Here is a 27,640-nt window from a genome sequence, read left to right as displayed (position 1 = left end):
TTTCTTATTTATTTTTTTAACAACTTATGTGGGAATATTTTCCAAATGCACGTTGTTTAAATTAAAGTGTCACTTTTACACTTTGGGGGATTTGGCCGCTAAATGGAACAAACTTCAAGTGATTTCAAACCGAATCTTCTTTCTGCAATTGTCTGAGTGAGACGCTCAAATTTGACCAAGTGTGATGTCACATTTTGTCTTCTTTGGTTTGGATAAGCAGCCCTATATCTTACCACCCCCCCCCCCAATACTTTGGCAGCTCAGGCCAGACGCACACATTTGAAATCTTAAAAGCTAAATCATCTGGGACAGGTCAAACACTGACATAAAATATGGCGTTTACATTTTGGTCATTAGTCTGAATGTCAACAAAGATTGTATCCCACAGCAAATAATCTTGTAAGAAAACTAATCTTAAAAAAAACGTTATGCTAAAACATAATGAAAAAATGGAACTGAAGTTACAAAGGTAGTAATGTATAGAGTAGACGCTAAGTATGAAGTAATTGAAACTTGAATATGTGGCCAGTGCCGGTTCCAGCAAGGCTCATCCAAAACATGCTCATACACAAACTGCTTTAAATTGTGTTTCTTAAGTTTGACAACTGTGGACATTCGACTAACATTCCTATACTGCACTTGTGTTGTTCCTGACAGTAAATAGCATATTTACTGTAGTCATACCATTCGCGCTGCACGCATAACGAGTTACGTGTTCATAGATTCCTTTAGTGATCGCCTCAATTTCACTGCAGGGGAATGTATAAACCAGTGCACACATTGCACACTAGAGGGCAGCATGGCACCACTTACAACACGGACTGCCTCCAGACTACAAAGCTGCAACTAGAAATCATTCTCTCCATTTCTCTTGGCTATGTGCAGGCTTAAAGTCATTTGTCACGCCACTTTAATCAAACTGAAATCCTTGACTGCACTTAAGCTGAGAGCAATGGAGAATTTTAATTGTTTAACTGTCGACTGTGTGGTTGGCGAGGACCACAAATACCAATTTTTAACATCCCAGGCACACTCCCCCAAAAGGGGGGGGAAAAAACAGCATGTTATTGTATTGCACACTTTGGCAAAGACTCAAAAAAAAATGCTGAGCACACCTAAACAAGACAATCACTGAGGATCATCTTTTAGAGACATCTGATATTTGTGGACGTTAATCAGATGTCTCAAATTCAACGTGGTTATTACGATGCATGGACCTTGCTAAAGTTGCCAATAAACCAGTTTCAAAAACGAATCTGAACAACATTTTTTATGTATAGAACACAAAGATCTGCATCTTCTCCACCTCATTACGCTAACAGAGGTCTAAACGTAAGCAAACATTTGGGGTAGAGTTTGCAATTGAATTGCTCTGCCTGAACATGTCGGCCTGCTTCTTCCTTTTCTTCCTTTTGCAAACAACAATGTGGCGCTTTTAAGGCTGCTCTCCGCCCTTCCTGCTGTCCAACTTCTACGAGAAACGCATTCAGAGGACGACATGACTCAAAAAGCAACCCTGGTGTGGCGCAACGCGACGTAACAAAACGGCCGGCGTGTCAGAACGCAGCCTCTTTACGCTAGCGCCACCGGCGCGAGTATCGCATGGACGGCACGAGAGGAGTACGTACGCTCTGCAGGTGTTGTACTTCCATCTTGAGGGTCTCCAGTAGGAGCTCCAGATCTCCTTCTTGGTGCATCTCCAGCTCATTCCTCATCCTGGCCAAGCAAAAAAGGAGAGTTTGATGCCAAATAAAAAGAATTGCGGAGAAAGAAAACCACCCAGAACAACAAAGCATCATCAAGAGATTGTGTTAGCAACAAATAACGCATACACTGATTAACCGTCTACTCGTAGTTTTGCATTCCTGCTACCCCCCCCCCCCCCCCCCCATTTATGTCCACTTGGGGTTACCATGCACACTATTGTAAATGTTTTCTATGAATGTGCCTGATCCGTTGAGTAACATGCACGTATGAGGACGTTTTTTTTTTTTTGTTTTTTTTTACTGGCTATGGCTACTGCTGGTAAATATGCAGACTCTCCAAAGAGAAAATGCATTAGGACATTAAGCTAGCTAGCAAACTGCACAGAATGACTGCTAATGCGAAACAAAGGCCCTCAAGTTCTTCTGTCGTGGGGGGGAGGGGCAAGCGTGTCACCCCCTAAAAAAAGAAAAAAAGCGGTAAAAACTGAAACGGTGCACATTTATTATTATTATTATCTTCAAACTGTATATATATGATATTGCATATCTGTATTTGGATATCTCCGAATTCACTTGACAGGGTCTTTTTGTTCTCTTATTTCAGCGACGTGACATAAGAATAAAGATTCCCTGTGTTGGAGTGTCGATCCAAATTGAGCATTATAATCTTGTAATGTAATACAGCTCGTTCTTGTAATGAAGCTCATCATGTCGCTAATGGAATATTGGAAATGAGAAGGAAAGCGGCCTCTTCGTAACGGCACAAAAAAAGTGTGATTTCATTTCACTCCACAGCAGCAGATGTTTGGAGGTTCGATAGCACATTACGCACCTCCATCTTTTCAATTGGAAGGTAATGAAACACTTTTTAGCAAAGGGCGGCGCGCCGCCTTTGTTTACTTTTAGAGGCCATAAAAGAACATTTTTGCAGGGGCGCCGTTATCTTGTGCGGAATAACACCCTAACGCTTAAGATTGCCATTTTCCATCGTTTATGTAACATTTCTGTACAGCGAGCGGCGGTGTTTTGTGTAAGCGGGGGGGGGGGGGGGCGTTTCCATACACGAACGAACGCACGCACACTCCAAATCCTCCATCCTGTTCCTTATGAGGGGGGAAACAATGTGCACACTAAAACACTTTCTGAACGACTCCAGCACTCATTCAAATTGACACACATTCAATTTCCACCAGTCGATACGCGGGGGGTTAAATATGCCTCTTAAAGAGACAGCGCGGCCGGGCCTGGGGCGGGATTGATGGCTCGTGATCATAAGAATGAGCCCAGGCACATCCTCAGCACTTCCTGGGGGGCCAATAAGGCCAGGGAGGGGTAATGAAGGGCCCGCTTTTAATGAGGCTGATGGATGAACAGGACACGCTAAGCACATGCGTGATTTAGGGTCAGTTCAGGGATGGCCGGGGGTTGGCCAAAGCCGGTAGCGTGATAAAGACACAATAGGAAACAGCCTAGTTTTGTTCCTCGTCGGGGCACCCACGTCACTCCCAATCAAGCGTTGACAAAAACACGGCTGCGCATAAATGATAGCATATTGCAAAGACAGATTACATACATGAGATATGACAGATACAGCAGTTTTGATATTAGAGATATATTTTTTCAGGGCCAATACCGATACCAATTATTAGTGGTCAAGGACGCCGATAACCGATATTTGGAGTCGATATTCATTTTCTCTAAAAGGGAAATAAATGGCATCAAAATTAGAAAAAAATAACTCCAGCTCTTAAATTTGTTGAATTTTGAAAAAATTAGCTGATGAAGATGTTGCATGTTGGTATATTGTAAATAATAAACTGTGATATTTTTACAATTAGTGCAATGTGCAAAGTACTTAAATTGGCAGCAAAAATGAAGAATTCCATTTTTTGTTTTTTTCCTTCCTGGAAGTCCATTGATTTTCCGTCCTTCATGAAATAAAGGAACCTTAAGCTGGTAGAGCACCGAGAGGCAACAGCAGCCGCATTCATTCAGCGAAGTCGACATGACAAGTCACGTCACGTCGCCAAAGTTGTTCTGCATTTCGGACAAAAGAAACATTGCCCGGCCGGCTCCGACTCTTACTGAAGGCGAAACCTTCAATGCAGCTGCACAGGCCACCTCCTTCCGTACGCGTTTATTGTGCTCTTACAAAAGACTGTTTCAGTTTAGAATTCAAGGTGATCTGGTTTTAATTGAATTGTACATTTAAAAAAAAAATAAAAAAGGGATTTTATTCAAAGTCTATTCTTATTTCTGTTTGGTTGACGTACGGTTCCGTCCTATTTGAATTCCTCGCGTGTGGCCTTCTGCGACGCGTCCTCGCTTAAAAGCTCCAACCTGCACGCCGCCTCCTCATTCAGTGGGCGTCAAAAGGCTTGACAGCCTCGACGGCGTGGCCTCAGCGCCGCGTCCGCATGAACGACAACTTAATTACGGCTAAATGGGCTTTTTAACATTGCTGGCAAAAGAAGCGGGGCCAGCGGGACGCCGGCAGCAGGAGCGAAGCCTAATTGCACTCGTCTTTAAAAAGATGGATTTGCAGCTGCGGCTGTTAAGCGTATTTACCGCGAGACGAGCGATGGCGGCTGCCGGCGAGATGTCCGGCGTTCATGAGGAAGCAAACGCCCCGAGAAGGAAGAGAGGACTCGCTTTCACCAGCAATTCAGCATCGCAGCACACTCGGTTTCTATGCCAATTGCTACCTTTGCTAAACTGTCACGCAACTGTTGAAACTGGTTAAGTAGTCGTCGTAGTTTGCCAAGTGCAGTTTCGTTGTATTCAACTCGGTACATTTAATCATTTTGAATTGTTGGTTGTTTGTTTCGAACATTGATTTAGGTGCATTTTTTTTGCAACTCTTGTACAATTCATTTTAACTGTAGCATTATTTATTTTCATATATAGCGGTTACTATGTCCCTTATGATGATAACGACGATGTTTTAGCTATATTAGCCACTCTTAATTTACCAAGTTTTATGTTGTTACTATACTCCTTAGAATAATGCCATCAGTTGCTATGCTTTTGTGATGAAGTTGTCTGTTGCTATGCAGTTACTATGTTCCTGTATGTGTCACTCTTATTTTAGGTTCTGTATTTGTGACTCTTATTTTCAAAAGTAACCGCAATATTTGTGTGTGCATATGTTGGTGTGTCATTTTCTTCTCGAACACTCACATGACTTCGGCGTCGTCGTGGTACGTTTTGTGACCGGCGGCCCGGGCCCGCATAGTCGCGGTCCTCTTTTTGGCCTCACTCAGCTGCCGCTCCAAGTCTAAAGGCAGATTTGAGGTGACGCGTCGGACTCCTTTCGGACCGGACATCCGACGCGGTGGCAGCCGACCTGCACGTATGCTTTTGAGGGCCTGCAGTTCAAGATGGAGACTCCTCTTCTGCGCCAGCGAGTCGCTCATGTGACGGTTCTTCTGGATCATCTCCTCCATTTTTGAAAAAACAAAAGAACATGGTGTGAAGTGGGTTGGGAACGTCTCGGACATTTTTGCGTTGAAAGGAAACATTGTGCAAAAAGTGTGCACATGAATGGGAGCGACAACATGATGACAGTCTTACATTTCTTTAGCGGCACTCCATTGACTATTCAGAAACAAAAATCTCATTCATTCACAGATCAAATACGGCCTAATAAGGCTGGGGAATAAACGGGCATGAAAGCAAAATGTCAAATTCTTTTCACAAAAACCCAATCTCTGATTTCAGTCATTTTATTTCCCTTCACTTACCACAAAAAGTACAACAATGCCGTTATTCTTTTCTTTGCCTTTTCGCGCCTGATAGCAAACAAGCTTTGAAATTGCTTTTGGTTGAGCGAATTCATTCATTCATTCATTCATTCAATTCGATCAAATGCAACCCAGCGAGGAATCTGCTCGCATTCAAGCAAAATGTCAGATTCCGTTTGGTCCCATTTTTTGCCTTTTTGTTGTACAAGTTGACATTATATATTTTGTGTCATTTGTCTTTATTAAAAACACGCAACTAAAAAAATGCTGGTGTTTGGGGGATCCTGGAATGCCTGAATGGCATTTCAATGCATTTCAAGTTGATTCGCTAGACAACTACAGTCAATTGAGTTGCAAGCTTGGCGAAAGAATAAGTGGCACTTGTAAGTCAAGGTACGTCTTTCTGACCTGAGCAATCAAGTCAAATGAATTGATAACGTCGAGTGGCTAACCAATGACCTTTGTACAAAGCGTCGACCTCCGTGTCCAGGTCGAGGGCCTCCGTGCGGGTTTGACTGCTCGTCCCTGTGCCCGCGCTCAGACTAAATTCACCGTTGAAGCTCCAGATCTCCCGCAGGAACTGTTGCTCCTCGTCTTTAAACGCTGCCTTCGTCCTTGCCTGGTTGTAAGGTCAGAAAAGCACAATACGGGCATTCGCACCGGTTTCAACTCCCACTTGATCACATGACACGACACGGACCTACCAGACGTTCTCGGAGGCGGGCCTTCTCGCTGAGAACATCCTCGGCTCGCTCGGCTATCTGCTCGTCGCATTTCTTCATCAAGTCCCACTGCAGCCTCATCGCAGACAACTGCTGGCCCTGAAGCAGAAACCAGTCCAGAAAGAGAGCAAAAAAGTGGCCATAATCCGCTTTCACCTGAAATTTCCGGATGAACCGAAATTACCAAATTACAAGCGAACTTTATTTGACCTCTGAACTTTTGAATTTCTTGAGAAGTGCTCACTCGCAGATGCGTTTTCAGAAAAAGGGCAAATAAAAGATTGAATGTCACACTGGATGGCTGAACAGGAACTCCAGACTGATTTGCACTGCGCACGTTCAATGAAAGCCAACGCAAGACGCCGAAGTATGCGCATGATCGCAACTCAGCGTGATGCCGTTTATCTCCTCGCAGTGCGTGACAACACTGCCGTGTTGTTCCAGTAAGAGGCTCTTGAAAGAGTTTCCCCGGGTCAACTTTACTCATCCGTCACAAAAGCAGAGCGTTTGTATCGCTGCTTGTACGGTCATACAGGACGGCATCGCATCATCTGAAACAAAAGCGGTTCTCAAACTTGCCGTTGCAGAGGTCCACAAAATCTTTTGCAACAAATTGGTATCATTGGGGAAAAAACAATCATACCTATATATATATATATATATATATATATATAGGAACAGGCCTGCCAATAAAATAAACATTATGAACTACAGGTGCAACAATTCATCGATTAATCGGCCACTAATCAATTATCAGATTAATGGACTATTTTTGGGCCAGTTAAAAGGTGCGATATGATTGTGACAGATCGTCACAAATACTATTTTTTCCTTTAGAATATTTTTGCAGGTTTTTTTTTTTTAGTACTGTCAAAGCTAAAGCGTTAATTAATTAATCACAAAAAATGATCGCATTGATTGTGATGAATCAAAATTCTAAAATGTAATTAATCTGAAATGTTATCGTTTGACAGCTCTAGCTTTTTTTAAAACAAAGGGCACATTTCTTTTTCAAGAATATAGTTCTATTTTTTTTTCCCATAACAAATGGTATCTATTCCAGTTAAAACGAACAATATTACACGTTTTTCAGATGTTGTTCACGCACATGGCACTGGAGAATTTGCCGATTTGCCGCGCCCACCCAGGAAGGAGTCGCTCAAGCGAGCCGGTGTGGAACGTGGCATGATGGCATCTCAGGCGTGCGCTACCGGCGCTGGCTAATGTTATCCGGTGGAAATTAGGCATCGATCTGGCGTCGGCACTCGCCATTGATCCGCTGCCGCGCTCATCTAACAAACGGGAGAGATTAAGTGTTTGAAATCATAAAGTGGATCAGATCATCAATATGCCAAAATGCCTGATTTGTGCCGACGCGTCACTTGACAGCGTACGTACTCGCTCGTCAAGCAGAAACGCATTTTTCGGTTTTATATTCTGTTCCTCATCACTTTTCCTCAAATGAATTGCAACTTTGAACGCTAATTTGATCAATGTTTTTTCTTAAGCGTTGCTCACCTTCACGTCAAGTTCTTCTGTGGTCTTCTGGTATTTTTCAGTGGCAGCTTTCAAATGAGAGTTGCAACTGACGATGGCTGCTTGCACTGTTACAAACATGGAAACAATCCAATATGACATTGTACTGAATTTTTTTTTTTATGATAGACGATACATGTGTGTGTGTCTTCAGAGATTTTAACCCACTGTTAAAAACAAAAAAAAACAGACTGCAAACAGACTGTAACCCCACTATGCTAACAAGGCTAGCATTTAGCAACTGAGAGAGTCCATTTAAATAATGTATCCACAATGAGGAAAGTACAAGACCCACCTTCTTTAATTTTTTGAGTCTGCGCACTAAAGTGTTGTTCTGCCAGGAGGATTTGGTGAAAGAGTTTGTCCAAACTCATCGTGGATGTGTGGAAGTCTGAAGACATGAGAAGAAAATCCCTTTCAATAAACGTTAGCAGCTAACGGTTGATCTGCAGTTCATGTTTTATCACATACCACTAATGATGACATAAAACAACACACTTAAACCAACATTTTGACATTTTTTGTATTGACCAAGTCCATGCACAACAAATCACAGTATTTCCAGCAGGAGTTGTCAAAAAGACCCAATGTTAGCCCACACGTCGCAAACAGGAAGCGGAAACAAAGCTGATATGTGAAAACCAGGAAGTCTGAAGTACCGCCTCCTCCATGGCAAATACCCCATTAGACACAATTAGAATAGATTTTTCTTTTTAAACCAATGTAAGTCAGCTAGTGCTTGTACCACTTTTGATTGACGTGAATATTGGCCAATGTGAGAAGCTAAGAAGCTAAGAAGCTAAACGCCTTAGCAACATTACAACAGCTTGTTGCTCCTCCATTGGTCGGCAATGGTCGCCTGTCAGGCAAACTTCCGTTTCGGGGACTCGCGAACACGTTCAACTTTTAAAGCCTCCCAGTCATCGCTAAAACATCATTAAACTTCAAGGAATGTGGGTTTTTCATGCCCCAAGTTTCACAGTTACTATTGTTATTGTGTGACATGTAACTCACCGCTGCCGCAAACAATCCCAGAGTATCTTGTTTGTGGGTGTGGCCATTTTATGGATCATTTGCACGTTGTGGCACCGGAACTTCCTGCCAAATAATGCCCCCTTCCTTCAGTCGACTCGGGACGCTTTATTAGGGACACCAGTATGCTCTAAGTGCACGAGAAAATAATTCATTTGTCGCTATTTGTAAGTTCGTCACAAGGTTGTGTATCTTGTTGTTATTTGTAAGATTTGTCATGCATCGCAGCTTGGATTTTTCTCTCTCATGAGGTTTACTAATGGAGTGGTGCATTTAATAGTTTTACGACTTTCTCAGCTCAGTTACTGACATTTCTTATGCTCTGCTATGCATTTTAAAAGCTATATTTATTAAAGTTTGCTCTTATAAATCCGGGGTTACGTTGAAGAGTCAAGTAATATTTGCATTGATTTAACGGTGTTTATTAAAGGGCTTTATTTTTATTATTTTCCAGTATTGTTTTTTATTTCTTGTTTTATGTGTTTTTGAAAACATTTTCTGTTTTATTTCCTCTAATATATATTTTCTGTCGTTAAAAAAAAATCTATAGAACGGTGTTGGGTATTTAAAAAATTAACAGAACAAATATGTATATATTTATATTCTCTTATATGAACCATTCAGTATAAAAGAACATTTTAGTCAGAAAAACAAGATATTTCGTTTTTCCAAATTAAATAATACGCTTTTATTGACGGATGCTTTGTTATTTGTTACCTCGCCTTGAGATCTTGTCAGGGTGCTTTACCTCAAACAATCGCGAGATGGCGCCAGTATCCGCTGGCTTACGACCTGCTGCTTTGGAAAGCGTTTATTTTGCACCGCTTATATTGTCTATAAATATCCATATTGACCTCGTTATGCATGCTATATCATGTGAACGATATGATAGCTATATGGCATGTGTGTGCCTTCATGGTTTGTAATATGATAATCCTGCAGCTGAAAGATGTCCAATTACAAGCAAAAAAATAACTTCCAACTACTTTATCACAAATACAACTCTGCTGTGTATTTTTGTTTTAATAGGTGCGCAAATGAGGGAACATAATGAAACACTTCATAAATGCTCCGAATAGTCCTTAGAGTGCAGAAATGATACTTTGGAAGAAAGAAAGAAAAGATTCCTCGGCATTCGGCGCGCGCTGGGACCCGCGATGCTCATTAAGGACAAATGTGTATTTGTGCTCGTAACACGGCCACGAAGGTCGCGCTGGCGGCGGCTCTTCTTCTTCTTCTTCTTCTTCTTCCTCTTCTTCTTCTTCTTGTGCTTCTTGTTGATGTTGCGCGCGCCGCGTGCATTGGCGGTCGCGCACTTGAGGGGGAAGCTGGCGCGCTCTTGCTGCTCGATGCGCCACTTGCGTGCTCAGACGTTCGCGAGCATCCCGCCGCACGAGCACAAGGACTCGCGCAGCTTTTCCAGCGGGACTTGCTTCCAACAAGTGCAGTTTGTTTCTTCCCCCCTTTCTTTCTGCTTTTTTGTGTTTTGAATGCGCGGCCATGGAATTCCTTCCCGTGGATTTAAAGTGAGGCCAACTTTGCGCATTTTCTTCCGACGAGGCTGTTTTTTGTTGTCGCGCGTGAGGAGAGGATGATGCTCGCTGGACTCTGTCTTCTTCTGCCTCTTTTAGGTACATAGCACCTCTTTCTGTCCGGCTTTATCGTGGTTTTTCCCGTCTGGGCTGTGAAGCCGGTTTCAGGCTCGGTTCGTTCTTCCGAGGGTCCAAATGAAGCGCGACGTCAGAAAGAGAAAGTCAGCCAACATCTTGTTTGCCTTTTCCGGATGGTCAACTTTTCTCCAGAGAAGTTTGAATACTCAGATCGTGGCCTTGTAAATTCACTGGTAATATTTGATGGGGAAAACTTGCGCCGTTTTCTCACTTCATAGAACCGCAACTTGCATGTTTTTGCCAATAGCCGCATCATCATTTTGCTGCCATACGGATGCGAAGTGTTTCGGAGTGTTTTGACCTTTACGAGATCACGAGAGATAAAAAGATCAGCGCTCGCACAGGACTTGACACAAAATGTGTCGTTACAGTAAATGATGCATGCAGGCAATATTGATAACGTGGCAAGACTGTGATGTGAAATCTTACAATATTGGGGGGGAAAAGGTTTTTAAGCTGTTGTCGCTGTTGTTCTGAATGTACCATTTCAAAAACAAACAAACCAAAAAAACGTTGAGAGGTGTTTTGTAATATGTTGACGCTTTTATGGAGATGAACCGTTTCACAAAGACTTGTACAAAACATTTTATGACAGTAAAGTGAATAATGCTGATACTGAGACTTATTTGTCATATTTTAAGGATTTTATTGAGCGAAATAATGTAACCAGAATATTTTAAAGTATAATTATAGACAGCAATACGTAACAATATCAATATTTTGTCCAAAACATATTTGGACGAGGTCTGCACATAACCTTTATTTTAACACATTCACTGCCATTGACGGCTATCGACGTCCATTTTTACTGGGCTGGCAGTGTGTGAGTTCATTAATATGCGGATTATTCTTTCAATTAAATGAAGAATTTGATTTTTTTTTTTAATCAAATACCCATTTCAATACCTTTATTGAAAAACAGGACATTATTTCATATTGACAGTGCAGAAAAAACCCAAAACCTAAATCCATATGATTCAGTTACTGGTTTGGTCCGCAGCATCCATCAGAAAATCAACACTAACGTTGTTAATCGTTTACCAAAGTCAAAGCAGATGTTTGTCAATGTCTTTTTTTCATAAAACATAATCAGTCAGTTTTCAAGGAGGACGACAGAAATCGGAGAACAATTACTGTTGAAAAGCTGACATTTAACGATCTTAACGATCAATTGTTTTCATAATCGGTTCATCATTAGTTGTTGATTCATCGATTCATCGCTACAACTTGAATTGCTTTGGCTCCATTTGATGGTATTTTTGTGCCAGACACGTATTTTGTTCAATAAGGGGAGGGGCTTGATTAAGTCATCTATTGCTAATAGAAAACAAGTGCTTTGGCGCCCTCTTGTGAAATCTAGAGGCAATTACAAATCTTTTTACGTGGACGTCATTTCCTTGCAGATTTTCGTTAAGAACAAAAATGAGAAAATTTCTCGCAGTTAAGTGAGCCGACCAATGTGCATCATGACGTACGCAGCACAACAATAAGGCCTCGGGTGTCCCTAATAAAGTGCCCCTTGGTCTTTCCAGATGGACTGCACGGGTCCGAGGAGGGCGGGCGGGCGTCGCGCATGGACTGCGTGCGGGCCAGCGAGCAGTGCCTGAAGGAGGCGTCGTGCAGCAGCAAGTACCGGACCATGCGGCAGTGCGGCGCCAAGGAGGGCAACTTCAGCGGCGTGGCGCGGCGCGACGCTCAGGACGAGTGCCGCAGCGCCGTGGACGCGCTCAAGCGCAGTCCGCTCTACAGCTGCCGCTGCAAGAGAGGCATGAAGAAGGAGAAGAACTGCCTGCGCATCTACTGGGGCATCTACCAGACCTTACAAGGTGCGTCTGGCAGTCCGCATGGCGTGCAGCCCGTGTCCGCGAGTCCAACATGACGCATTATTACTCGCTCATGGAGGCGGGCTCAACTGCGCGCTCACAGCTCCTCAGTGCGGAACACTAATATTAGCGCTTGGTTGCAGACGGTGATGAATATACGACTCTAAATCCTGCTTCGGTGTCTGTCAACATGTGTTGCGCACCGTTTTTGTTCAAATATCTTTCGCTTAAGTCAAGTCATCTTTATTTATATAGCAGGAGAACAACACCGCTACACACATGCTATTTGTTAGCCCATCTGTGGTGTTTCCGCTTCTGTGTTAGCATTTAGCTAAGGAGACTCCCCTCAGGCTAAAGCTACAATGTGCGGTTGTTTTAAATATAAAACGTGCATTTCCTGCGTGCTCTGTTGAGTTTGATTTAATTTAAACTGGGAGAGGGAGTCAACGGGTTGAAAAAATTTGTTTTTTTCCCAAAATCCTGCAATAATTGTAGCTGCCAAACTGCTGCTTGTTGTCATGTGAATTGAGTTCACTGCCAGCATTCAGCGCTCATATCTCAAGGCGGTGCTCACAAGTAGAAGCAACAACAAAAAATGGACCGAACGACAGCTCGTACCTCGAAAAACTCCTAAGTCACTCATTTCTCAAAGCGCCACAGTCATTTTTCCATTCGTTCACTGCCAACATTTAGAGCTCATATCTCAAGTCAGTGCTCACAAGTCAAAGCAATGAAACAGACCGAACGACAACTCGTACCTCGAAAATCTCCCAAGTCACGTCACCTGTGTCTCAAGGCGCCGCTGTAGATTAAAAAAGTACATTGCCAGCATTCAGCACGAGTCAAAACAAACAACAATTACCGAACGACAAAGCAATATAAGCAAAGTGAGTAAAAAAACAAACAAAAAAATCAACTATTTTGAAAAAACAAAAATCAGCAACTGTATTTCAAGGACAGCCTCAGTTAAAAGCGGGAAAGTCCAAAAGTAGCACAGGGCTTCGTATCCACGAGCAGTCCAGTGCGATCATGACCAATCGCTCGGCCTCCCTTCAAAAATCGACCCCCCTCGCCCCATTTTACGCCGTCCTGCCGAGGCGAGACGCCCTTTGACCTCCGCAGTCGCTTTCTGCGGACATAATGAAGCTTGAAGGCCCTCAATGCTGGCCGCTTCCAGCTTAAAGGCTGCACCAGGGAACAAAAAAAAGGGGGGGGGGGTATTTGTGTGTGTGTCGGGGGGGGAAGGGCGGCACGGAGGGCGAGTCGGACAGTAAACTCCATCCCGTCCGTCCAGTTGCGCGAGGCCACTGAGCAACCTGCCTAATCAAGCGTGTGGCCGCGGGCCACGCGGGCCACGCGGGCCACGCGGGCCACGCGGGCCACGCGGGCCACGCGGGCCACGCGGGCCACGCGGGCCCGATATCGACTGACCCACATCAGCGCGTCACACGCACCGCAGTCAGAAACAACACGCCAACATGCACACAAGACATGTCGGCGTGTTCCAGCGCCAAGTCACGCGTTCACATTTTTTGTATTTTATTTGGATTGCGCAACAGTCCGTAGATTGCGATACGTCATCATATTTATTAGAGTGGAACAAAAACCGGCTTGAACCAGAATGTTCTTTTCTGAATCCATGTTTCAAAATGCCTTTCATGGGAGAGATTTTCAAAGAAAACGGCACATTTGCAAAACGGACAAGTTCATTCTGTCGTCTGTGAAATGACAACAAAAAGTCTGCCAGCTGAAAACGCAACAAATCGTTCCACCTTCGAACCACGCATCGAAAAGTTGATGAAATTGTTTTTTGGTGGAGAGATGCACATCCCTAATATTTACAAAATGTACTACTAATATTTTGTAGAATATGTAAAAAGCGTAAGCATCAGGCAGCTCACATTTTGCTATTGGCGGCGGACCCCAACGTTGTGCGCGCCACGGACGTGTTGGTTGGCCGACCAGCAACTTCTTCAACCATGAAGGTTGGGGGGGGATTCGGGGGCCGTTGAAAAATACAAATCACGACCACTTGCCGTTGTTCGTAACTTTTTTTATCGCAAAATTTAATTTAGTTTAATGACGTGTACTAAAATCCCAATAAATGCCGCCAAAAACGTGAATTGACTTCTTCTTTTTTTTTTTCAATGGCCAGTGCAACGTGTTGTGCAGCGCTGCCTGGTCAATGGGATTGTGAAATCAAAAACAGCCACTCATTCTGGCCAGCAGATGGCAGCATTGTATCTCTTTTTCATGGGCTCCCAGCAGTATGAAATCACAATGAAACATGACGAATCTGAGGAAATAGAACATTTTCAAGGATGACGTGAATGAAGCAGAAAATGTATTTTTTCACAAAAAAGTTTGTTTTCTCCTTCAATTTTCCCTCAAAGTCACTCAAATGATCGGTGATTACGAAAGAACGGAATAAGGTAGAAACGTCCTTTTTTTCTAACTAAAGAACGGAACGCGATCTTTCATGTTTATGTCGTCAAAGCACACAATTTTCTGTTTGCCTTGAAAGACGAGTGAAAATGCTCAAAATCCGAAAAGCTATTTTTTTGGATAACGTTTGGCATTAAAGGAGTTTTTAAGATACAACCCAGCGGCAGCAGATACAACGAAAACAGCCCAGGCCCTAGAATTGAACCCTGTGCCACACCATACGTTCCGTTATACATGAATTCAATTCATATTGCACATATTTGCCCGCCCGCTTTCTTCTTTTCCTCGACAATGACAATGATAAAGAAAACACACGACGGTCGATTCGGTCCGTCTGCCGGCCGTTCGGTCTTTCTCTGCGTCTCTCTCTGTATTTCTGCTGCCGCTTGTCTTCTTATTGTCTCTGTACTTTCCATTGGCGCATAGCGGAAGTCAAATATCCGAGTCGGGCTGAGCGTTTCTTTTCTTTTCCCTCCGTCAAGACCGAACGCTTGCGCGCCACGCGACGCGTTGCGCCGAATGACGAGCGTCTTCGTCGCACCTGTAACTTGTTGTTCTTCCCGGCAGGTAACGACTTCCTGGAGGATTCTCCCTACGAGCCCGTCAACAGTCGCTTGGCGGACATTTTCCGCCTGGCCCCCATCCTCGGTGAGTGCATCCGATACCTTTGGCGCCGTCGCCGGCGGCTCTGAGAGCTCGCCCGGCGTTTATCGGCCCCCTCCCCCTTCGAATCCTCCTCGTCCCCCTCTTCCTCACCGCTACCCGGCCACGCCGCATGGAAGCGATCCCGCATGGTGGCGCTAAAACGTCTGAGTCTCATTGAGCAGTGAAGGTTGTTGCGATAACAGCGTCGCTCGGTCTTGTGGGGGACGAGCAGCGATGGCAAAGTGCTCCGATGCTCTACGGGCCGATTCTCAACTCAACTCTTCTTTCTTTCCGGTTGTTTCCTTAAAGAGGGAATCGCCGTGTTGAAACTGCTTGTAAGCTAGCCGGCGTTAGCGATCATGACTTACTCATAATGGAGGGTTACTAGGAACGCTACATGTTATCACTTTAAAGTAGGGCTGTCAAAATGAGGGTGTTCTTTTTGAGTTTAACGCCACTCGTTTTTTGAACGCCGATTCATGACCGCCCCTTACGGGGGGAATTCCAGTCGCTATGCACAAAACATGTCCTCGTCAAAAGGAATATAATATTGCATATATTGGTGGAGACTGGAGGTCAAGTTGTATTTGATCATTTTAAAAATGTGCAGAATTTACTTAGAAGTTACTTCATGTTAAAGGTTCGATAGCTCTGAATGGGAAAAGAAAAATGCACTGAGCTGTCACCAACATTTTACAAATGCAATTATGCCATCTAGTGGCAGAAAAATCACCTCAACTCAAATCAATATCACAGTCCTCAATTTTATGAATTATTATGAATTGACTGTATCAATAAAGTTGCAGCCATATTTCTATTCGTATAAAATTTGTTCCCACTAACAAAAGTATGAAAATTTAGGAAAAAATATGTTATTGTACATTTAGAACTGATATAAAATGTGCGATTAATCGGGAGTTAACATCCAAGTCATATGATTAATTACGATTCAAAATTGTAATCGCCTGAAACTTCAAAGTTTTGTTGTTTTGGAACGTACAATCCATTGCAAATCGAAAAGAGACGATCAAGCAAATGTTGCCAATTCCACACGAGTTGGGAATGCGCTCAACAGCCTGTGAAAGGCGGTCCTAATGTGTAGCCTGGTTTCCACTTGAAATCCGTCCAATTCCTTCTTTTAACCCTCCTGTTATGTTTTGGCTCAAAATCAAACACTTTCAAGTTAAAGAACAAATGTTAGCTAACATAGACGCCACAAACAAAACTATTTACGTCACGTCATCATCCTCTGAAGTTTAACGGGCGTGATGAAAAAAAGCCATCAGAAATATCAATGAATGAATAAAAAAGGTCCCCTCGGGTCTCCTGACGGCGGTGTTCGGTTTAGGTGAACGGTATGGGATTTTTTCTAATAGGTTTTTGGTGAGCTAACAAATACACGCACGCACGCACGCACGCACATACAAAAAAAGAAATAAAAATGTATATATATTAAAAAATAAAAATAAAAATAAAAATAAAAAATAAAATAAATAAAAAAATAAAGAGCATTGATGATGATATTTCCGAATAAACAATACTGAGCTCTTTATAAAAAATAAAAAATAAAAAAAAATCAATGAATGAATGAATGGCAGACACTGAAAAATGTACTAAGATCACGTCAGCAAATATTTGTCTTTTATTTGCCGCCACTGAGCCGTTGATGTCGTAAGCGTGTGCGGCTGCACATGGCCATCTTGTGATATTGCCATCATCTTCTCATGTACGCTGGCGTCTCGAGATTGCCTCTGTAGGCGTGCGTGCGTGCGCGCGTGCGATCACCGCCGCAGGCGAAGATCGACATATCAAAGACGCGTCAAATCGGCCTCCTTATCCTCATCCTCATTGACGTCCTTTTCGGGTGTCCTAAAAACAACAACAATGCTTCTCCTACTCGTTTGGGTGACATCATCACGTGGGCGCCCGCCGGCAGGATAAGAAGCAGCGCAAAGCCATTTTGAACCTCTTTCAACATGGAGGAAGCCACACACACGGCTAACGAGTATTTTAACAGTCGAGTCATCTCTTGATGATGTCATCAGTTCATCGATGAATCGGGGGGGGGGAAAAAACAATGTCCATCTATCCATTTTCGGAACCGCTAATTCCTTAGTTCAAATAAAACATACGTTGAGTATGATTCACTTACTAGTTTGGTCGGTAACATGGATCGGGAAATCGGTCAAAATGTTGATTGTTTTCCAAAGTAAAACAAGAGTTTTGCAAAATGTCACATTTGATCCTTTCATGAGGAAGTACAAAGCATTGGTTCTGGAGCACCCCGATCCAGCCTGTTTTCCATGTCTCCTTCAGCCAACACAGCTGAGGATCGTTATCAAGCTTCATGCAAAGCTTGCTGATTAGCTGATTGTTGGAAACACCTGTGTTGCTTGTAGGGGACATTAAAAAGGGCTGGATATGGCGTAATGGAGGACTTTACGAGATTTGGACAAAATGGTTGTCAATGAATTTGTTGATTAATGGATCAATTGTTGCACTTCTATCGTGTTCTCCAACACAACTCACCACACACGATGGGAGACGATGGCAGGCCAATAAATGGTCGAAATGGGTGATCAGGCCGAATTACAATGAATTGTTTTTCCCCTCGCTTCGCCGTCAAGTGAAATGTCCGATTTGTTTCTAAATACATTTTACATATTTGAAAATAATAGTTGTTGAAGATTGAGAACGTCATCGTCATTTGTGGAGATTTTGCCTTGAACGGTTTTTCCCGATTTTTGTGGGTGTGGCTCAAACGGGGCCCAGTCATGCTCGTTCGGGTCTGAATGAATTGTACTTTTGGTTTGTTGACGTACTTCAATGAGGTCAGGCAGTCGGGCCTGGAATTAATTCTCGCGTTGCTGCAATGTGTGTAGTTGCAATTCTTCCTCTTGGTGTTCCCCCCCCATTGATACGGCAGTCTGTTGAGGCAGCAAACTAGTCGGGCCTGAATTCATTGTGGCGTGCATGTCATGTCTTTAGTTGAAAGCTGCTTCGCGCCGAGTTCCTTGTCCTGTTTAGTCTGCTTTGATTCCTCCGGCAGCCCGTTGAGGCAATGGCGCGCATTTCCCGTTCCTGCCAAGAAGACGGCCAGATTGAAAACCATGCGGGGCGCTCGGTTGCGCCCGCCAAAGAGCCTTTTAAAAGAAAATCTCTTTACAAGAAGTATGAGAGAGAAATGTCAAAGCCAGGCTGAAAAAGTGACATAATGGAGCGTCTGGGCAGCGGCCAGCCGCGTGCCAACGGATGCGATTGACATTAGAGCTTCCTAAAAGTGCCACTTAAGAATCTTGCCGCTGACTTTGGCTTTGTGTGGACGCCGCAAAGCAAAAAGCTCCTCCGGCACCTTGGCGAGGAAGCGCACGGGACGTTTTCGCAGGAGGAACGCCAAGTGCAGGGGTGTGCAAACTTTTGTGCTCATGGGCCGGCGAGATGGAAACGTGTTTAGGAAATACTTCTTCATAATAACGAGCGAGACAAATAAATCCTTCGTTTACAGAAATGCACGATTGAGCGTTTCAAATTTGACTTAAAATTGAATAAAAGATCAAATTCATTCTCATTTGGATGATATTATTCATAATTAAGTTATAAGTCATGGACCACTCCTTTATAATATTCGTAAATAATTTATAAAAGAATGTATATCCATAAAAATAAAAATAAATGAAATTGTTTATTGCAACATTAAAACGATACTTGATCTCATTTTTAAATTGTATTAGTTACAATTTTCAATATCATTTTTGATTGAACAAACACATAAACAAGAGTTCATATTAATGTTTTAATTAAAATTCAATTCAAATTAATTAGCCAACTGTTTAGTTTGATCATTAATAAAACCTAAATAAATTATAAAAGTTTCTTAAATAGTAGTGAATAAAATAATAGTTGTTTATCTTTTTTAAATTGGATCAGTTAAGATTAAAAAGTTAATTTGACTTAAACCCGATATATAACGGTTTAAAAATAAATCCAATTATTTATTGAGATCATTGAAATCAATGTATAAATGACCGTTTATTTCCCAAATAGATTTGAACGGCATTGAGGAAAATCCTAATCGTGCTCTGTGACTTCAAGACACACGCTCGAAAAAGTTGCGGCTGTTTGCCGCTCGTGCGCAAATTCGCCGGGTTGCGTCAGAAGACTGAAAACAAAAAAGACTTAAGCAAGTCATGTCATACCCGGGTTCGACGACAATGCATTTGCACAAAAAAAATAAGAAATCTCTGATTTGAAAGCGTCGAGTCCTTGTCCCAATATTTATGAACGTGTCTGTGTGTATGCCCCCCCCCCCACCCATAATTCCTGCTGGTATTTGGATTAGCAGCAATCCCGCCTGTGCTTGGGCGCAATTTATTTTCCAACCTGCATGTTTGACAAGCATCCCTGCAGTAATTACAAACCGCTTCCCCGGCTTGTTAGGGATGTTGTTGATTTTTTTTTTTTCTCGCTTGTTCGCTGCCTGCCTGCCTGCGCGTGTGTGTGCGTGTGCGTGTGTGTGTTAAGTGTGTTTGTCTCGCCCCCTCACCCCTTAATCTGCATCCTCCTCCTCCCTGTTGGCTGCCAGCGGAGCATCACCCACTCGACGACGTGTCGACACTTCAATCGCCTCGCGCAAAGCGCCGCGGCAACGTCTGTTCGGAGCTGAAGGGCCGTCGGGAAGTCCTTCTCACTGAAGTGCGAGAAAAATCCTTTGCGGCCTTTCACGCTCGTCAGATGTTATCGCGCGGCCTTCCAACAACAAGTCAAAGTCAGCTTTCTCCATCGGGATGAACGGAAATACCGTCAGTCAGGTTTCCATCCAATTGTTTCCGGCAAATTGACTGAAAATGCGCAAGATGGTCATGTGACTTGTGCCCGTTTGCATCCGGTCTCCTTTTGCCAATATTGAGAAGGGGACTCCGCCGCTGTAGGTGGCGCTCTACACCACAGAAATGTAATCCAGCAGTCATTTAAAAGAAGACGAAGAAGACCAGGATGCGACTGCGCCGTGCGATGACGTCGTACGAGTTTGCTTTTGTAATTCTTGATCAACCGGAGCGTTATTTTTGCTGTTTTCCATCGAAAATATTCACTTCTACCGTTCGGACGGTATGAGATTTTTTCTAATAGGTTTTCTGGTGAGCTAACAAATACACGCACGCACGCACGCACGTACGCACGCACGCACATACACATACTCACCCACACACACAAAAAAATAAAAAATAAAAAATAAAAGAGCAATGATGATGACATTTCCGAATGAACAATACTGAGCTCTTAGAAGAAAAATAAATAAATAAATATTCGCTTCTTTAATTCATTCCAAAAAGATTTCTCTTTGGTCGCCCCCCCAAACATACCTTACGTTATCGTCCCACATTGCTTTGGGACTACAAACGTACGTGTGACGTAATATCCAGTCAAAACGGGCGACGTGTATCCGGTCTTGCCGGCGGTTATTGGCAAAACCGATTTCCACAGCCCAAATTTCTTTTTTTTTGGATACGCTTCAAAATGCACCCTCTCTAAGTGTCATTTTTGTTTTTTGCAAACTTTGGGTCCTTTTTGAATTTCTAGCGTTTCCATTCAGATTTCTTTTCACATTTCTTGAAAATTCAAATAAAAATGTGTGGTTCCCATTCAGATCGACTCTGACTCCGATTCATTAAAAATAACACACACACATTGGCATCGGTCCGAGTTTCCCTTCACCCCCTTACTGGATCATCTCGCTCCCGCCCGCTCCCATGAATTTTTCACCCTGTCTTGTCTCAATCCCGTGATTAGATGTAAAGTTGACGTTGGTGCTATGGGAATCCCCCCAAAATGTCAGCCTCTCATGTTTATGAGTACTAAACAAGGGAGACAAGTCTCACCTTAGTACAGCCTTAATATTAGCTTTTCTACGCAGAGGATTAAGAATGTACGACTGTGTTTCTCTTATATTCTTCAATTCAAAGTTTTGGTTCATATTTTCAACAAATCCATTTAGTCAGAAACCTGAAGTAGACACACTTTATTTGCTTAGTGGGCTGCAGAAAATGTTGCGAGGGGCCCGAGCTAAGCCCCCCCCCTCCCGGCCCTTTGACATTTGTGCATTGCCAGCTGCCAATTCGTGGAGATAAAGTTGCGAGAGCGTGTGTTCTCATGGCAGATAAAGTCAGGAGGGAAATGCGGAGGAGTTCCCGAGGTAGAAAGAGGATTTATTTTTCCGTGAAGGAGCATCTTGCCTGATCTTTCCGCACTTTTTTTCCCTCCGAAATTCACACTTGGCTGACTGACAACATTTTGAGTCTTTGATGGGAGTTGCACCTTGCACCTTGCGACTTTGTTTACAAGTTGAGCTTTCACATTCTCTGTCCTTTCTGTCCAAAAGGTCTTGTCTGGTCACTGTTCCACTGGCTGACCTTAATCAAATGAGCAGTTTTACAGTATTGTGAGGGGGGGATGGGGGGGGGGGGCGAGGGGTCCGGCGGGGGCGGATGCTCTAATTTTGCAATCCTGCTACTTACGACTGCTCTCCGAGCGAGAGTAAATTAACTGAAAGTAGAGAAGGAAGAAAATGACAGATGTGACACGTTGCACGTTGCAGTAGCGATTAGCGCGTGCAGGCGCATTTATTTGCCGCCCGCCGGTCGGCTCGGGTTGCGCTGCTAATGGGCCAAATGTGCGGTTTTCAACGCGGGGTTGAATATCGCAGAGTCGGCTCGAACCGTCGATCTTTGCTACAAATAATTGGCGATTGGACAGCTTGGGTCTGAGGAACGTTGAAAAGATTTGCTTTTGTTTTCTTTGTCTTTGTGATCGTCTCAGCAAACGTCGATGACTAATTTCGCCTCCCGAGTGTGATTTGGACTCGCCGGTCGAGCTTTCTGGATGTCGCGTTGCGACACAAGATTTGCAATGCAATGCTTGATTTGATTTCACAGAAAGTCATTAAGGGTGCTGAAATTGTTGATCTTTGGGGTCACCACAAAAACGGCCTAGACTTCAGCTTTAATTGCATTTTTGTGAGAAAAAAGATTTTTTAAGGCTAATCTTGAATTATAAATCCATCAATCAAATGTATTAAAAAAAACATTTATTAATTATTTGTTTTTGTGGTTTTGTTGATTTGAGAAAAAAATGATTACAATCAGCAAACAGATTATTAAAAAGTTGTTGTGTGTATATATATATATATAACACATATATCACTAATACTAAATCAATCTACAGAATCAGTTTGTATAAAAAACAAACAAATTGATTTGGAGAAGAAAAACCTTTTTGATTGTTATTAGCTTTATCCAAGAACAATGGAAAAATTCGATTAAAATCAAAAATCTGATTTTTGTAAAATAAAAAAATGTTTAAGATTTCTTAATGTCAAACCACTAATCCTAAATTCATTTCGAACATTTATTTGAAGGAAGGAAAACAAAAATGCTCTCGAGTTCTTGGTGTTGCATTTGTATGCTTGAACATGAACTGACTTCGTTGTCAGTCGATGTTTTTTGTGTTTTTTTTAATGTTATTTTTCGGAAGTATTTTGCATATGTTGAACCGTTTTGTGGACCATCCGATGTGACGTCTTTGTCACTCTGGTGTCCCCGTAGCGCATGTGGCGCCTCGTCCGAGTCGGTCTGCTCCGGTCCCGGCTCAATCAATAGCGCGTCGTGTTAGATTGGAAACTTGAGGTTGTGCCGACAACCATCCATTGATTTTTCTCCCTTTCTTTTTTTCCGCCCCCACGAAAGCTTCCAAGGCAATTTCTATTCTTTAGTCGCTCGGGCCCGTGACGGACGTGCGCGGCCTGCCGTTGTCTGGCCGGCGGAGGAAGAAGCGACCCCGTTGGGATTGGCTTTCGCCGACCTTGTCTCTCCGCCATTCCTCTCTTTGTTTTTTGTTTTTTTTCGGACATACAAGCAGCCATGCGGCGCTGATGCGGGAGAGGAGGCGTCAGCAGATTTGCAAATGGCTGCGGTCGCTGTTACGGAGGATGTAACTCAGTGATCGGCAACCGGTGGGGCCGATTTTCAATCGATGGTTTTCTGATCGAAATTGCGATTTTGCGTAATGCGATGACGTGATTGCCAAAAGCGTGCTTTTGCGAAGCACTCCTGACTGACCCGGCACGTGTCAATCAATATTAACCGTGCTTTGTAACGCTCACCTTTTAAAATGGCTTCAGCAGAACTACAAGGGAAATCTATTTTCGGTCAAAAATGGACCGGTCCACTAGAGTTTTTGACAGGACTTCCTGGATTATTTTGCACAACACAACCCCTAAAAATGTGTCCTTTTGTGCAAAAACCCCAAAATGGATTTTTTCGTACAAAATAACCTTTAAAAAAAATGGTTGTCTGAAATTGACCACAAGTAGCAGCTCGATCCCTTATTGACCTATGTTAGCTTATTTTTGACCCATCTGTTTTTAGCGCAAAAGTATTTGACCCCAAGAAAGACAGCATCTCGATTTGATCTTTGTTGTTAAGACCCACTGACAGAGCAAACATGGCAAACGTTGCATAACGGTGAAGACGCAAAAAGCTTCAAAGCAAGCGCGCGAGTTGCGCAATTTACCTTCAAGCTCTGCAGTTACAAGTTCATAAATAATCCGAACTACTCATTGAAGCCGTTGCACTTTTGTCTTTATACAAATTCGTACGTAGCTCAGAAATCACGCTATCCGTTTTGCTGTCTGCTCTTGTGTGAATGCAAAATGGCTGCCACATTTTCGCTCTTCCGATGAGAGATCTCTCTGGTGCATTGCAGCAACCTCAATCAGGGGTGGCAAATCCAGATCCAGAAAGTAAAAAGCCTGCCACAGTTTGGCTTTAGCCCCGGGTGTTGGGTTACCTGCTGGAGAGCTAGCTAGCTAGCTAGCTAGCTAGCACAAGGGGCTAAAGCCAAACTGTGGCAGGCTTTTTACTTTCTACCGGGATTTGCCACCTCGGAGCATCTTGAGGCTCCCTCCAGTGGCCTTAACGACAGGACCATTTGCAAAAGAAGCACAAAAAAAAAAATAATAATAATCTTAAAACGCTAGGATGCATTCGTGTGAGAAAACTCACATACGAGCCAAAAATGGTATCGCATCGTCTGAAAACATGTTGCAAATCATGATATTTCATTTGGGACACAAAAGTGTAACAGTTCAAATACGCAAATCAGTCAAATGAATTGCTTTCCAAAATAAAATTCAAAGAATGATGTCTTCCCCACTATTGACCAAATGACATGAAAATGGCCCATCAAAGTGCGTTCACGACATTCTGAAAATGATGATGACTGAGTGAAGGCGTTGAAGTTTCGTGAGTTTCGTGGGAGAGCGCGCGACCAGCCGAGCGTTTGTTAGCCGCCCGCAACGTGTTGGCAATCCAAATGATCAGCGGCAGCTTTTTACATTTTGTGCTTTGCGGAACAAGTCTCTGCGGTCTACTTCACACTTTTCTCATGAAGCTGTCCGTCATCCGGGATTGGTCCGGCCCTGTTGCCATGGAGATGTTTACCGCCGCAGTCAGGAAAGGGAAGCAATGCGCCATGTCCGCAAATTATTAGCAGCAGGTATTAAAAACGCGATTATCCAGTTGGAATGCTTGAGCCCATCAGGCTCTCGTTTAAGGAAAAGCTCGTGAAAGTGTCGCCGGATGGAATTAGTTTGGAAACGACTTCTTTTTTTACTCCTGAAATAGTTTTGCTGCCCGAGCCGGAGCCGTTATTCCCTCTCTGGAGATTTAGAGCCCCCTTGGAATGCTTTTTTTCTTTCTATGTTGTTGTTGTTGCTCTCGGGCCAAATTTGTCTCCATTTTCTGTCCTTTCCCGGATGCAAAAACTCTTGGCAGGCGTTTTCGTCCTGGTAAAAATGTCTCTTCATTTCATTTTGCCCATTTGTAGGAGTCCCTCAGAAACAAAGTTGTCTGAGAAATGTTGTCCGATTCCTATACCAAATTTGAAATGGACAACTTAGCAAAAGATTGAGTTTTCGTTATTGCGTGTGGGCGGAAAGCTGCAGCCGAGTTTGTTGACCCTTGACACCGCCCTCTGGAATTTGTTGAAAAGAAGCCAGTTCGTCTTTGCAACATAAAATTGGGCAGACGATGAGTAGACCCACAAACAACTTTAAATCAGCCAACACAGTACGCAGGCTTTTTTTTTTTTTTAACCAAGCATTCACTTCACCTTTTCTGAGTATTTTTGGGGGGTGTTTTTATGATTATTATTATTTAAGCTTCTGATTTTTTTTTTTTTTAGAATTTTTGTTCTTCTGTTTTTCCTCAATGTTATTTTCCCCCTTCAGTTTCATGGAATATGTTTTTCTGTTTTCTGAAATATGTAATTTTTTGTTTTTCTTTTTTTGCAGCTTTTTGGAATAATTTGTTTATTATTTTTCAGAATATTTTTTTCCGTTTTTTATTGTTGTTTTGAATATTTATCTCTTTTTTGTAAAATATATTTTTTTAATAATGACAAAAAAAACTATTATTTCAAAAATCACGAAAATAGCATTATTCCCAAAAACTGAAAAAAAATATATTTACACACACACACAAATACTGAGAAAAAAAGCAATTGTTTGTTTGCTTGTTTTATCCCGAGTAATGTTATAAGTTTCCTTAAGTTTGACTTGGCAACATGCAATTTTGTGGACATGTCTATCCTGAGTAAACCTACCAAAAAGTCTCAAGAAGCGGCACATTGATTTAAAAAGTCCATTTTAGGGTCTTTCATTTCAATGTGAGATTTGTTCTTCTTGCTACCAAATGTGAACAACATAAACAAGACAGATGGGCAAAGTTAAATCGCATATTCTGTTTATTTGCATCGAGTCCGTTCGTGTTTATTCGGCCCAAATTTATAACTGCTCATTTAGTACTTGTTAGCATATGAAATGAAGATATTTATGAGGTATTAGTTGTCAAATTGCGTTTCATTCAAATCCTTGCAAAGGTCAAACTGGGTTTTTTTCTTAATCCCTCCCACGGTGCCCCCCGTCAGCTGGCCTCCTAATTGATCTCGTTCCGACGTCACGACGGTGGCATCCGGCTGTTGGGCGTTTCGACGGGTCGCCGGCCGGACCGCCGGCTGGCTCGCGGCGGGCCAAGAAAATCATTTAGTCAAAGGCGAACAGGTTTGAGCCCCTCCGAGAGACCTTTTATTGGATGGCGGGCTGCGGGGCGATTTGTCATCATTAATAAATGCGGCTGACAGCTCCAATCAGCAGGAGGTGGCCCGGCGCCAGATCCGGCGGCTCCGCCACCCGCCGTCGCTTTGCCGCGCATGCAAATACGCGCAATTAACTTGCTCGCACATGCTGACGGCAGTGCGGGGAAATTCGAGAGCACATCGCACGTGTGCACAGCAACGAAGAGGTGTTGCTTGAAATGAAAAGACACTCTTTTAAGGTTAAATGTACACGCCATGGCCTTCGACACAGACCCCAGCCAAGCAAATGTTCACATAGCTGCTGCGGCTTATCGCATTCAGATAACTACCCGACGTGAGTGCATGCCGCTCGATCTCTGGTGTTGCCGGATTTTGTCTTTTGTCCCTGCCTTGCACTTTTGTTATAAAATGTCAGGGTTAATAATTCCGCCACCCAAAAATATGTCAAATGTCGTCTTTTACAGGCAGCGTCCGGAAGTCCGCATTTGCATAATTGGCGGCGTGTTAAGCGATGCGTCGTAATAATGGTGCCGGCCAGGGTGCTGAGTATCCTCAGGCAGGTGTGTCAAGTCGGTGCCGGCCGAGCTTTCCGAGCTGTCAGCCGCACAGTCGGCCGGCGGGATTAAAGTGTCAGCCTTGGGAGGCTTCGGTCTTAATGGAATTTCCTCAAGAGTGGACACTGCGCGGCGACTCTTTGATTAAACACGCTCGCTCGTCGCGTTCCCAAAACAACAAGCGGGGCCGAGGGATTTCCTGGCATTTTTTATAAATACGGTTGTCCTCCCCTAGATTCGCTAGTTTGCACTTGTTGCAGGTTCAATACTTGGAACATATGTTTGATTGTACAGTACAGTCAAGTATGGCTCAACTGCGCACCTGTGGATGAAAAGTACACATTGTTAGCTAACTGAATGTAGCTTACCGTCGCTAGTTTGAAGGAATTGTAATCCATAATCGGAAGCGACTGCTGGTTCTCTTTCATTTCATATTTACAATGATCACACTTTTTAAAACTACTTTGTGTCTTTACATTCACTTTCATACAATGCAGTGCTATTTTAAATGATTTATTTCTTTTACATGCTTGTGAGATTTTTCTCTTGGGAAAAATGTGGCTTGGCTCCTTAAAGGTTGGGCAACCTTAATATAGACGCCTCATTTTGTTGACAA

General features: G+C 43.1%; 2 protein-coding genes across 10 annotated transcripts in view; one reads left to right on the top strand and one right to left on the bottom strand.

Annotated features, from left to right (window-relative positions):
• Positions 1 to 27,640, bottom strand: part of LOC147163386 (coiled-coil domain-containing protein 172-like) — a 194,031-nt gene that overhangs the window by 144,276 nt on the left and 22,115 nt on the right. For 5 of the 8 annotated variants that reach the window (XM_086092481.1, XM_086092479.1, XM_086092484.1 and 2 more), the window contains 7 exons: positions 8,003 to 8,098; positions 7,690 to 7,775; positions 6,154 to 6,270; positions 5,909 to 6,068; positions 5,053 to 5,154; positions 4,887 to 4,983; positions 1,629 to 1,716 (listed from right to left, as the gene is read on the bottom strand). In XM_086092481.1, the coding sequence (XP_085948607.1) occupies positions 1,629 to 1,716; positions 4,887 to 4,983; positions 5,053 to 5,154; positions 5,909 to 6,068; positions 6,154 to 6,270; positions 7,690 to 7,775; positions 8,003 to 8,081 (729 nt within the window). In that variant the 5' untranslated portion in view covers positions 8,082 to 8,098. Of the gene's footprint in view, positions 1 to 354; positions 1,472 to 1,628; positions 1,717 to 4,886; positions 4,984 to 5,052; positions 5,155 to 5,908; positions 6,069 to 6,153; positions 6,271 to 7,689; positions 7,776 to 8,002; positions 8,099 to 8,178; positions 8,325 to 8,721; positions 8,769 to 27,640 lie in introns of those variants that run through there. The other 3 variants (XM_086092478.1, XM_086092482.1, XM_086092483.1) reach the window with 3 other exon arrangements.
• The window catches only part of gfra1a (gdnf family receptor alpha 1a), a 49,988-nt gene continuing 32,308 nt past the window's right edge, over positions 9,961 to 27,640 (top strand). Inside the window, exons 1-3 of one of the 2 annotated variants that reach the window (XM_086092474.1) lie at positions 9,961 to 10,370; positions 11,942 to 12,235; positions 15,245 to 15,325. In XM_086092474.1, coding sequence (XP_085948600.1) covers positions 10,331 to 10,370; positions 11,942 to 12,235; positions 15,245 to 15,325 — 415 coding nt within the window. In that variant the 5' untranslated portion in view covers positions 9,961 to 10,330. The remainder of the gene's footprint in view (positions 10,371 to 11,941; positions 12,236 to 15,244; positions 15,326 to 27,640) is intronic. The other variant, XM_086092475.1, reaches the window with a different exon arrangement.

The sequence above is a fragment of the Leptonotus elevatus genome, chromosome 13 (genome assembly GCF_054856555.1).
Source record: "Leptonotus elevatus isolate MCC_2025b chromosome 13, RoL_Lele_1.0, whole genome shotgun sequence".
Taxonomy (NCBI): domain Eukaryota; kingdom Metazoa; phylum Chordata; class Actinopteri; order Syngnathiformes; family Syngnathidae; genus Leptonotus; species Leptonotus elevatus.
Note: the sequence above shows the minus strand (reverse complement) of the source record. Positions and strands in the feature narration are given on the sequence as shown.